Source organism: Arabidopsis lyrata, assembly GCF_000004255.2.
Source record: "Arabidopsis lyrata subsp. lyrata unplaced genomic scaffold ARALYscaffold_6, whole genome shotgun sequence".
Taxonomy (NCBI): Eukaryota; Viridiplantae; Streptophyta; class Magnoliopsida; order Brassicales; family Brassicaceae; genus Arabidopsis; species Arabidopsis lyrata.
In genome coordinates this window covers 5,789,202-5,801,914 of record NW_003302550.1, presented here as the reverse complement: position 1 = coordinate 5,801,914, position 12,713 = coordinate 5,789,202, and the positions used below count along the sequence as shown (strand labels likewise).

General features: G+C 33.3%; 4 protein-coding genes across 4 annotated transcripts; 3 read left to right on the top strand and 1 right to left on the bottom strand.

Annotated features, from left to right (window-relative positions):
- Positions 1–902: 902 nt before the first annotated feature.
- On the top strand, positions 903–2,808 carry LOC9307685 (zinc finger protein CONSTANS-LIKE 6). Its single transcript, XM_021023044.1, has 3 exons — positions 903–1,757; positions 2,113–2,304; positions 2,471–2,808. The coding sequence occupies exons 1-3, from the start codon at positions 972–974 to the stop codon at positions 2,498–2,500; spliced, it is 1,008 nt and encodes a 335-aa protein (XP_020878703.1). The 5' UTR covers positions 903–971; the 3' UTR covers positions 2,501–2,808.
- A 38-nt stretch (positions 2,809–2,846) lies between these two features.
- LOC9309729 (BAG family molecular chaperone regulator 2) lies at positions 2,847–4,925 on the bottom strand. Its single transcript, XM_002871569.2, has 2 exons — positions 3,528–4,925; positions 2,847–3,275 (listed from the first exon to the last, which is right to left on the bottom strand). The coding sequence occupies exons 1-2, from the start codon at positions 3,796–3,798 to the stop codon at positions 3,061–3,063; spliced, it is 486 nt and encodes a 161-aa protein (XP_002871615.1). The 5' UTR covers positions 3,799–4,925; the 3' UTR covers positions 2,847–3,060.
- A 4,010-nt stretch (positions 4,926–8,935) lies between these two features.
- On the top strand, positions 8,936–11,449 carry LOC9307684 (pentatricopeptide repeat-containing protein At3g46610). The gene has a single exon (XM_021020566.1). The coding sequence runs from the start codon at positions 9,320–9,322 to the stop codon at positions 11,342–11,344; it is 2,025 nt and encodes a 674-aa protein (XP_020876225.1). The 5' UTR covers positions 8,936–9,319; the 3' UTR covers positions 11,345–11,449.
- Positions 11,450–11,535: 86 nt separating this feature from the next.
- LOC110227172 (early nodulin-like protein 1) lies at positions 11,536–12,460 on the top strand. Its single transcript, XM_021020569.1, has 2 exons — positions 11,536–11,848; positions 11,958–12,460. Exons 1-2 carry the CDS (start codon positions 11,698–11,700, stop codon positions 12,242–12,244), a joined length of 438 nt encoding a protein of 145 aa, XP_020876228.1. The 5' UTR covers positions 11,536–11,697; the 3' UTR covers positions 12,245–12,460.
- Positions 12,461–12,713: the final 253 nt, after the last annotated feature.

The window sequence follows — 12,713 nt, the reverse complement described above, 5'->3', positions numbered from 1 at the left end:
AAATCTAAAACCATCAACTTTATATATGAAAATAAATGACGTTGCAGCCTTAGAGAAAATGTACAAGACAAAGAAAATGTATAGAACTTATTTTGGTTTCACGTGAATGTTATCACAAAAGAAAATCTAATTTTACGAAAGGTGTCATCAAAAGACAGTAAGAGTTCAGGATGCTACTGTACTATATACCACTTCATTTGGCATTGCTGTCGGTGGTAGCCAATTTACGATAAACCCAAGCTCAACAACATAATTTCCCTTACGAAACTAATAAATGAAGTGGGTTCATTTGTATTTTTATTTTGTCAATTTATGAATTGGATTCGGGTTTTGAAATTTATTCAGTTTCACAATCCCCTTGCGTTTGATTACAGCGTGGAATAAAAATAATGCAAATGATATATTAGATATCACATTAACATTACTCATTAGAATCTTAGATATATAATTTCCCATCAATATTGAATCCAAAATTCTCATGTTAATTTGTTGCCTAAAGAAAAACTGATCGTGTTAATTACATTTGCTTAATGTCAACCTCATGTTAATTTAAATCTAAAGTATATGTAAATGTGAACTTTAGATAAATGTTGGTGACTAATGCTCATATATAACAATAATCCGAACCCTTTTTACTAAAATGTGAGCTTTATAAATGTTGGTATCTAAAAAGTAGTGCTTTATGAAAAGTTGAAAATAAGAATGGAGTTACCCATTAATTAATAAAAAGTTTAAGACACAATGTATGAATGTAATGTAATCTAATCCAACCATACTATCTCCTGCACATCCAAACAGAATCCAAGATTACAATAGCTTTTACCAATGACTGATCGACACGCGTCAAAAGGTACCATCACTGTCAGCTTTCCCTCTCGCTCCACCTACATACTTCTGAGTGAGTGAGAGAGAGAGAAAGAACAAAACTTAGAAAGCAGAGAAGAGTTAAGTGTTAGAGAGAGAGATCGGAGATGTGTAGCAACAAAACAAGTCCGGTCGTCGGAGAAGAAAAACAGAGTACTAGAACATCAAAGAGGATCAAGAAGAGAAAAAACAGAGAAGCTACCATCACCATGGAGGAAAAGTCTCCTTCCAATCTTGACGCGTCTCGTAAGATCAGAACAAAAACGAAAAAACCTAAATTTCTCAGTCTCAAGCTCGAACTCAACACTTCTCACGAGATCAACGAGAATTCCAGAGCCAAGAAGAGCAAGAAGAAGAAGAACAAAAAACAGAGCAAGAAGAAAGAACCTGATACGACGCCGTTTAAAGAGAAGAAGAGAGCAGAGACTACTCTCGGAGGAGGAGAGAAAGAAGAAGAGCAATACGACACCGTCGCAGATTACCTCTTCAATTCCGCCACCGACAGTACAATTTCTTCGATCCACGATCTCCTCCCTACCTCCGCCGCAACGGATATAGATTGCGGCGGAGAAAGGAATAATCTCTCTCCGTACGATCGTCAGGAGCATGGATCGTCGTCTTCTTCCCTTCTAAAGACAGCGATGAGGAAAGGAGCGAGCGAGGAGGAGGAGACGACGGAGGAGCGGTGGGTGAGTTATTCAGAGGTTGTTGAAGAGGTGATGAGTCGGAGCGGGACTCCACGGTGTTGCGGAGGCGATGGAAACGATGGGCGGCCTTCGTTGGCTCTGAAGCTTGATTATGAGCAGATCATGGAGGCATGGTCGGATAAAGGTACGCTTTATGTCGACGGAGAACCGCCGCAGATGGTGCCGGACTTGCATGCTTCCACTGATGTAAGTAAACCATCTATTTTTTTTTCATAATCAATGCTTACATTGACTAATTAATTAATTAGACTTAAAAATTACCGGTGAAAATTTTAATGAGATCACGGGGTCTTTTGTTTTGAGACTCTCACTAAATTATTTATTTATTAATTGTGAGATTTATAATAATATTTAAGGTTTGACTATAGAATGAGAATTGTAACGGTAGATTGATTTACCGAGGTTACCGAATCATACGTTATAATGTTGGCAAATGTGCTTATAAATAAAGAATTAAGTATTTTGACATTTTGTTCTTCCAGATGGTAAATAATTAAGCAAGATTTGATATTAGGCAAATGTGTTGTGTTGGTGGGTTTAGGGGTTTACCGACTGCGGAGAGGCGGGGAATTTATGGGCAGTGCCGGAGATGGAAACGACGGAGAGGTTATGGAGGGGGCATAGAGAAGCCAGCTTGCTTCGGTATAAAGAGAAACGGCAAAACCGTCTTTTCTCTAAGCGGATTCGATATCAAGTTCGTAAACTCAACGCTGAGAAACGTCCTCGTGTTAAAGTAAGCTCTTCTTCTTGTTTTTTCAACAATTTTCACACACATTTGAATCCAAATTATGGTACATGATGTAGAATTATATTAAACTGATTGAACTAGAATTGGTTGATATGGAGACGGAGTTGCTGATTCTTATTAATCATTGGTTTTTGGTTCAAAATTTTTTCAGGGCCGGTTTGTGAAGAGAGACGATTCGTAAACCACTAAAAAAGCTGGTGTCATTAGGACATAATACACTAGTCTTGGAAATAACCAAGTGACGGGTGTTTGGTATAATATGATATTGTTATTTTGTAACTTTTTGAGAAGTTAGGGCTCAACCGGAGCATGCCGAGATTTGAAGATGATATTGGTCTGTATAGGGGTCTTGACCAGCTCGGTTATGCAAAAATTTCGGTTTTGTTTGGCTGCATTAGTTCTCTTATTAGAAAAGTTAACTAATTTGTACCAAATCATCTGAACAATAATGATAATAAAAGTGGATGTCAATGATAATAAGTTCATTAAGTGGATCGTAGTTCTTATTTTAACTTTTCTTCGAAATACAGTATATAACTAATTAAAAACATGGGTTGTAAAAACTTTCACAAATAGATAACATGTAAACATATTAGTTCACAACTTAGAAATAGTCGAATGACTATATGGAATCTCTAGTTTAATTCATGACAATCATAGCTATAGTTAATTTTCTTGATGTGATATTATTTCACAAAGAAATTGACAAACAACTAATTTGACAAATTTGTTTAGTTGTGTTTATACGATTATGGGACAAGATGTGGAAATGTTGTTAAGATCTAGAAGCTTTTTATCTTTGAAGGCAGGATCTTCTAACAACAATACTTTGTCTTTATCCCCAACACCAACCATGTGTAGATATTCATGATCCTCTCTTTCTTTCCCTTTGAATAATAGCCTTTGTTGTTTTGGCTCTAAACCGGTAAGCAATGATAATACCATCTTAAGTTCTCCTGTAAATCCATAAATATAATCTTATGTTATAAATCTGACAAAAAAAGATTTATAATATTAGTTCTTCTCTTTTTCTTTATTTCATGTTTTCAATTTACTAGTTTTTAAAATACGACTTTTTCATAGTTTCATATGATTTTAGTTTTCGTATACTCGCATACAATCTCATAAATCAGTTTAAATTTTATGAATATCAAACAAGTATGTCTCCCAAAAGATGAAACATAAATGTTGAGAGACAAGAAATTTACCAAAAGTGGAGGTGGCTTCAATGGAGAGATCATGAAAGTGAGCAAAAGTAGAGACTCTAATGGAGATCAAGTCTTCACCAATACTCTCTTGTCGTTTTTGAACAAGCATGCCTCCTGGCCTAAGTTCCCATTTGATCTCATAGTTGCTGGAGCTACTATTGTTGTTGTTACTAACTCCCTTTTGTTGTTGATCTTGTTGTGTGCCTTTGTTGTTGATTCTTTTACCAAATCCAAATCTAATCCCAAACCTCTTGGACTTAAACTTCATCATATCTTTCTACTTTGATTTCTATGGAGTTTTTCTTTTCTGTTTTCTCTCAAGCTTTGAGATACATAAATAGAACATGGAAACATTTAGGTGGTTTATATAAGAGACAGAAGTTAAGATAAGGACAAAACCACATACATACTTGCATGTGCAAGTTGCTTTTTATATAATGTACAAGTCTTCCTCTTTTATATACTTTTTTTGTTTATGTTTATGTAATTAACTATGTGGAGTCAATTGTTATAGTATAAGATATTAGCCATGAATAAGTGCCGACAAAGGATAAATCAGATTTAAATAGGATTGATCGAGACTGTTAAGAGAAGAGTTGCAGCACATGGGCGATGGTTCGACTGCTTATAAACAATGTTTCCTTGATTGGAGGATCCCGAACGCGACAAAATGTAAATAAATTGAAAACAATCAACATTATGTTACTAATGTTAATTAATCAAAATTATATATTATGGGTAGGCTTTGTTTTGTCTAGGAATTTCGGCGTACCAACCTTGTTGTATTAAAGGTTATCTCAGTTTGACAAAAAAAATTCATACTTTTTTTTTTTTTTTTTTTCTGACAACACTATATATAATCATGCTAAATGCATTACAAAATTTCGAAGGCTTTTCTATGGTGATACTATATTAGCGAATACATGAAGGTATTTACAATGCAAAAATGTTGAGAAAAAAACAAAGCAGAAATAACATATGATTCATATAGTTATTTAACCATGTATGATGTACCTAATCAAGTAAAAGGGACACTAGTTTAGTTACCTAATCAAGGAAAAGGGACACTAGTTTAGTTTGTTCTTTAATGCCAATGAAAGTGATTACGTTTCTTTCGGATGGGTAAATTTGAATCTTGTGAAAAGATCGCTATGTCTCCCATGTGGTAGGAGGGAGAAGACTGTAGGAGTAGGACCATTTTGGAAAATTAATAATGCGTATGGAAACCTTGTGAAATAATAACGACAAATGATCAAATTATAAGAAAATGGCTTATTAATCAGGTCAAGGTTAGAAGAACATATATCACTCTGTGAGTCTTTTATTAATCTTAACAAAAGACAAATATATTTTACCTTAAAATATAATTAAACAATCATGAACTGAAATCCACGACTAATTTGCATTCACTTTAGTGTTATAATGAAGTATAATTAAAAATCTTCAAGATTCTAAATCTATATATACATTTTTGAATGACTTTTAGCAAATAAATCCTGGAGTTGGACCTTATTTACGGATGAATGCCATTGGCATTAATTATTTAAATTTGAAAAATATTACTTAAAGATATTACCAATACGATTTCGAGAATCATAAATTCATATCTTCCTTAATTTTCTGAGTCATTAATGTGATAATCTTTAGGAAATATTTCTCTGTAAAAAAAAAAATCCACATTAATGAAGGCATTAAAATCGACACTAACAATTAAATTATTTAGATGTTCAATTATTTTAAGATTCTTATATCTTATTTGATATTTTTTTTTTAATATCTCATTCTTTAATTACTGCGTTTAGAATTTATTGGTTGTTACCTATTTTTTGGTGAAATTAATTGGTTGTTACTTAATAAGTAATTATGGTGCGTTTATTTTAGTTAATATCTAATTTAAAGGATTTGTTTTCTTTTATTACTAATAAATGAATAACATGTATAGAAATAAAAGATTTTTTTTGCGACTCCATAATAAAAATATTTGCGACTCCATAAAAAAAAATCCACATTAATGAAGGCATTAAAATCGACACTAACAATTAAATTATTTAGATGTTCAATTATTTTAAGATTCTTATATCTTATTTGATATTTTTTTTTTAATATCTCATTCTTTAATTACTGCGTTTAGAATTTATTGGTTGTTACCTATTTTTTGGTGAAATTAATTGGTTGTTACTTAATAAGTAATTATGGTGCGTTTATTTTAGTTAATATCTAATTTAAAGGATTTGTTTTCTTTTATTACTAATAAATGAATAACATGTATAGAAATAAAAGATTTTTTTTGCGACTCCATAATAAAAATATTAAACTCTTATTTTCTACATTTCTTACACATAATATCCTCTTATTCAATAACAAAAAATATATATTACATATTTTTAAAAATATTTATAATATTTAAATTATATAAAAAATTTGTAATATTAATATTATTTCAACTCTATACAAATTTAATATATATGTATATATATCTTATGGGAACCATTTAAAAGAAATTTTTAAATTGACTTGAATTATATAGCTTTTAAATAAAAGTATTATTAAAAAGAAAAATAACTAATTAATGTTTAATTTCACGGGACGGGTAATATGATGAGACGGGTTTGGGTTGATATTTATAAAAGATCGTATACCACGGGTGAAATCCTAAAATTAACAATCAAAATAATCTATCAAACAAATTACATTTTGATTTTTTTAAGAAAATATAGCCCTGCGGTATACCGCGGGTTAAAATCTAGGAGATGTTGCTTGTACGGGTTGAATTTTATTTCAGGATTATAGAGATAAAAGTAAAGTGTACTCCCCAAATAATAATATTATATATATTTCAGTTAGCTTAAAAATTAAAAGATCGTATACTTCAGGATTTAAACTTTTTTCTGACAAAAATACCCTTCCTTTGTCATTAGTACTAATCTATATATACATTTTTGGATCACAATTAGCAAATAAATCCTGAAGTTGAGAATTATTTACAATGACATGCCACTAGCATTAATTATTTAGATTTGTTTTATTTAAGTAAAGATTTTTAATTGAAATTCATTTCTCATATATTTAGCAAAAGTCTCTACAAAATCTTTCCTTGTCTATTTAAGTAAAGATTCTGAAATCAAATATGTTCTCAACAATTTACCAAAAATCTCTACACAATCTTTTTAAAAATCTCGACTTAGTTAACTTCTGATTTTTATCTGCAAAAAAAAAAATTAATTGTAACAGTTCTCAGAATTTGCAATAAATAATAAATCCAGATGACAAAAAAAAAAAGTGATGTAAAAATCGGAAATGTTGATACTACAATTTCTTCTATTTCTTTTTTTCATATAATGAAAATTATTTTTTAGGGATATTTAATATTTTCTTAAAACCTCTAAACAAAACAAAGGGTTTCAAAAGATAGCTTCTCTTTTGGCGGGTGGATCCGCAAACCCGCAACTCTCTACGGGCTTATCCGCATGAACCTGCAACCCATAGTGGATAAAAATATTATTCAAAAAAAATAACAAATGATGTTTAATTTTACGGGACGGGGTTATATGGTGCAACGGGTTTAGATCAATATTAATATTAAACAATATACTATGGATGAAATCCTAGAATTAAAAATCAAAATTTAATTATAAAATCAGAAACACTAAACAAAATAAACAATATTAACAAAACAAATACAACTTAAAATTTTGCAAAGTAATTTTTTAGTTATAAAAAAATTGACCCGCGGTGTACCGCGGGGTAAAATCTAGATTTGGAAGTTTAAGGAGAAATTTTTTTAAAAAAAAAATAATAGCTCCGCGGTGTACCGCAAGAAAAATCTTTCTCCTAAACTGTAGCAAGAAGAAGAAAAGAGCCAAATGTCGTTTAAGTGTATATATAGATATACCATTTAAACCTAAAACACAATTAATATACTCAAAATTATTAATATAGATATATGGATGGTACATTTATAAAATAGGTCGAAATATTTTATTATACTCTCTATTAATAAACAAAACTAATTATATTTAGATTTTTTTAAAAAAATTATAGCCCCGCGGTGTACCGCGGGTTCAAATCTAGTTAGTAATTAACTGTAGCAAATTGTTCCAACTATATCAACAAATCCTTATGTATTACTTGCGATCTCATCTTTTGATTAACTAAATCCATGTTGTTTGTATTTCGTGTCATTTATAATTTTATCAATATTGTTTGATGTTTTCTCTTTCAGTATAATTAACATAATTTATCTATTTTAGATTTGTTAGCTAGCTATAGTTACGTCCATTGACCCTGGTTTTTCAGGTCTAAGACATCAGATTAGTGTTTGTGCCCAAAAAAAAAAAAAAAAAAAAAAAAGACATCAGATTAGTGTTTAGTGATTACCTTCTGTGTCTTACCATGTGATTAATCTCTGATTAAACTATGGATCTTTAACATAACCAAACCATACATACACATGTATATAATCATGTATGTAATTATTGATGGACAAGATGAAATGACATAGCAACATGTTGTCGTAGCTAGAAGACGGCTTTTGAGATATGGTGAATCCCCATTTATATTTCTCCTGTAACAAACTTGATCCACTAACATGGTTGCCCATCATAGTTATACATACATACACATATGTAAATATAGAAAATGTAATATATATGTATCCAGCCCCGACTCAATATATTTGAGAGCCTTATGGCAAAAAAAATTTTTTTGGCCTATTATTATATACAAAGAGAAAATTTACTTAATTTTTAAAAATTTTGCGGAGTTTTTATAGTAAAAATTGTTATTTTAAAAATTTTGGGCCTTTTTATACATTTTCTTATAAATAATTAGGCCTCTTAAAATATAATTCTCATATTAATAATATTTTTAAAAAATATTTGGACCTTTTTTATATGTAAAATTTTTTTATAAAAAAAAAACTCCGGGCCGTCGCACCTCCGCCCTACCCATGTGAGCCGGGGCTGTATGTATCTATGCACACAATAATGTTTGTGGACATTTTTATACATGCATTATATGTTTATGTGCATGGGCCAGACATGTTTATTGGATTTTTACAAAGGAACATATATCCTTTGTACCCAACCTAATTATGGTCTTCAATGCATCTTTTGATCTTTATGCATGTCATGTGGAATTTGTAATCTATTTCCGTTTGAATGAAAAGATACATAGAAATATTTTAAAATATAATTTTTGTGAAATAGATTTATAGTTGCCATTAAAAAAAAAACTAATTTATTAAAACTAACACACCTTCATACAGAAATATTACATAAACACTTTTTGACCTTATCTATTTTATTTTTAGTAAACAATAGCATTATTACGCAATAGATAAAAATTAAAACGCATATTTTGCAGTAAAATAAAAACAGATATAAAAACTATAAATGATCACCATAAGGGCCTTTAAATAAAACACACGTATTGGGCCAAGTTATTGGGTTTAATTGTCTAAACGACACCGTTACATGGTTTTCTCTTCCATCAGTTGAAGCTTACCCGCTCATGGGAGATTGGATGGCCACAAGCGCACCGCACCACACAACTTAACTAAAACCATCTCTGTTTGGGTTGCGTCCGAATTTTCGAATTCGAGATTGTTGAAGAATCTGTGTTCGGGGGTTTTTGTTGTGTTTCGTGACGAATTGTACGGAAAAGTTGCGACCTTGAGGAATTTCAGTTCATGGGTTATTGCTTTTCCCGGTGAATTTTGCGGCAACATGCGAAATTGGAGCGTTTGGTTTCTCTTTTGATTGTTCTTGCTGGTGATATTGTGTTGGAAAAAGATGCAAGCTTTAAGCATTTGGCCATTAAAGTCTGGTCTTTTAGTTGGATCGAGATTGGAATTTGAGTTGGATTGTTCTTGTTTTGTAGTTAGCCATAAGTCTAGAAAGAGGCATTGTTCTGCTCAACAGGGTTGCTTTGGTAGAATCTCTAGCTTGATCTTGGTTTCGAGTAATAGGAAATTTGAAGGTTTGGCCGTTAATCCTACCTCGAAAGTTCTGTTTCTGTGTGAGCCAAAGAGAAATTTGTCGGGATCATCAGTTGGGGTGGGATGGGCCACGGAGCAACGGGAGCTCGGGGAAGAAGTTTCCACGGAAGATTCAAGTTATCCACAAACTGTAAATGGAGGAGAAAAAACCAATTCAAGAGTTGATGTTAGAGAATTGGCGTATAGTTTACGAGCTGCTAAGACAGCGGATGATGTGGATATTGTTATCAAAGAGATGGGAGAATTACCTCTACAAGTCTATTGTGCTATGATTAGGGGTTTTGGCAAGGACAAGAGATTGAAGCCTGCCATAGCGGTAGTAGATTGGCTTAGGAGGAAGAAGAGTGAATCAGGCGGTGTCATAGGTCCAAACCTATTTATATATAACAGCCTTTTGGGTGCGATGAAACAGTCGAGTGTTGGGGAAGCAGAGAAGATACTGAGTGATATGGAGGAAGAAGGGATTGTTCCAAACATTGTTACTTACAATACTTTGATGGTTATTTACATGGAGAAAGGGGAGTTTCACAAGGCCCTTGGGATTCTTGATTTAGTCAAGGAAAAAGGTTTTGAGCCTAACCCGATAACATATTCAACGGCTTTGCTTGTCTACAGAAGAATGGAAGACGGTATGGGAGCTCTCGAGTTCTTTGTTGAATTGAGAGAGAAATACTCAAAGAGGGAAATAGGGAATGACGCCGATTACGATTGGGAATTTGAGTTTGTTAAGCTCGAAAATTTCATTGGTAGAATATGCTACCAAGTGATGAGGCGGTGGCTGGTGAAAGATGAAAACTGGACTACTAGAGTGTTGAAGCTTTTGAATGCAATGGACAATGCGGGGCCTAAACCGAGTAGGGAAGAGCATGAGAGGCTTATATGGGCATGTACGCGTGAAGAACATTATATTGTTGGTAAAGAGTTGTATAAAAGAATCAGAGAGAGGTTTCCTGAGATAAGTCTATCTGTCTGCAACCATTTGATTTGGCTGATGGGTAAGGCTAAGAAATGGTGGGCAGCGTTAGAGATCTACGAGGATCTTCTTGACGAAGGACCTGAACCTAACAATTTGTCTTACGAATTAGTGGTCTCTCATTTCAATATTTTGCTGAGTGCAGCTAGTAGGAGAGGGATATGGAGATGGGGAGTTAGGCTACTTAACAAAATGGAAGATAAAGGATTGAAACCGCAGAGCAGACATTGGAACGCGGTTCTTGTAGCGTGTTCAAAAGCCTCTGAAACCACAGCTGCGATCCAAATCTTTAAAGCAATGGTTGACAATGGTGAAAAGCCAACAGTAATCTCATACGGTGCGCTGCTCAGTGCTCTTGAGAAAGGGAAGTTATATGATGAGGCGTTTCGAGTTTGGAACCATATGATTAAGGTAGGGATTGAGCCAAATCTTTACGCATACACGACAATGGCTTCAGTTTTGACAGGACAGCAAAAATTCAATCTTTTGGATACCCTTCTCAAGGAAATGGCATCAAAAGGTATTGAGCCGAGCGTTGTGACTTACAACGCAGTTATAAGCGGTTGCGCGAGGAACGGGTTAAGTGGTGTGGCTTACGAGTGGTTTCACAGAATGAGAGGTGAGAAGGTCGAGCCTAATGAGATAACCTACGAGATGTTGATCGAGGCTCTTGCGAATGATGCAAAGCCAAGGCTTGCTTATGAGTTACATTTGAAGGCTCAAAACGATGGGCTTAAGCTCTCTTCTAAGCCATACGATGCGGTTGTTAAATCAGCTGAAACTTATGGAGCCACCATTGATCTTAATCTGTTGGGTCCTCGACCACACAAAGAGAAGAGAGCTTAGTCTGATACAATATTGTACAAGAATAATTTTTATGACATGCTTAAACAGACTTGGGGTTGAGTTTTTAATTCTGATTAATCAGTATAAAAAGATATTTCGTCGGTACAAAAATACAGATTCTCCAAAATAAATCGTTTTTTTTTTTTTATGTTCAAACGGTTCAGAGTATATGATCGTCCTCTGTTCCCGCCAAAAACAGAGAAATAAATTACTTAACCAACCACTAACACATATCTCTCCCACTATCTCCATCTCTCCCTTTTTCTTATAAAATCCGAAATTTATCAACCAGAATTTACTCTATTGTTGCTGATCATTCTGAGGCGCAGAAAATCAATACAGAGACTTTAAATATGTTTCTTTGGCTTGTTATTGTCTTAACGATTTCAGTTTCTGTCTCTTCCCATGAACACAAACTTAATTGGGTAGTTCCTCCTGCAAATTCTTCTGAGAGTTTCAATGATTGGGCTTCCAATAAACGGTTCCAAGTCGGAGACATCATTCGTAAGTATACTTACCCAACTCAACTCAAAAATTTCCAACTTTTTAACATCAAGTTTGATTTATTTGTTTTTCTTACGTTTGTTCTGTTTCTTTTGGTGGGGTTTGAAAGAATTCAAGTACAGGAAAGACTCAGTGATGCAAGTGACGAAGGGGAGTTACAAGCAATGCAATTCTTCGCACCCGAGATTCTACTCGAATACGGGCAAGACCAGATTCATGTTTGATCACTCTGTGCCTTACTACTTCATAAGTGGGACCTCTGGCCACTGCGAGAAAGGTCAGAAGATGATCGTCGAGGTCATATCTCTCGACCAGACCACTACCTCCTCTGCTCCTCCGGCTGCCTTGGCTGTTTTGTTATGCTTATTCAGCCTCTCTTTATCTTTTGTAGCTTAGTATCACGCGGTGCCTAATATGGGTTTGGTTTGCTTATAGTTTGATTGTATTCATCATGACTTATGTGTTCATTTGTTCAAATGGGCTTATTTTAAGCTCCGACGGCCCATGTCCAATTCAATGGGCTTGTTTCGTCCGTTTTATTCTGTCTTCCCAGTTCGACATATACATGTAGCTTTGGAGATGGTTTTTAAAATTTACAAGTTTTCTTCTTAACAGGTAAATGTTTCTATAAGATATTATAAGTAAGTTATCCTGTACGCTTACACGTAATAGTTTAGTTATATCCCTCACTTAAAGTTGTGTAGTTAATACAATTAAAAATATAATTATGAAAAGTATAGAAGTTAATTGAATGATTGCAAAAATCCAAACACTTGACGCAAGCAACATGCGCGTCGTCATTGTCTTTTATCCCAACAACTACCATCACCATGATCTAAAACTGTTTAAAAAAATGTTTTAACCA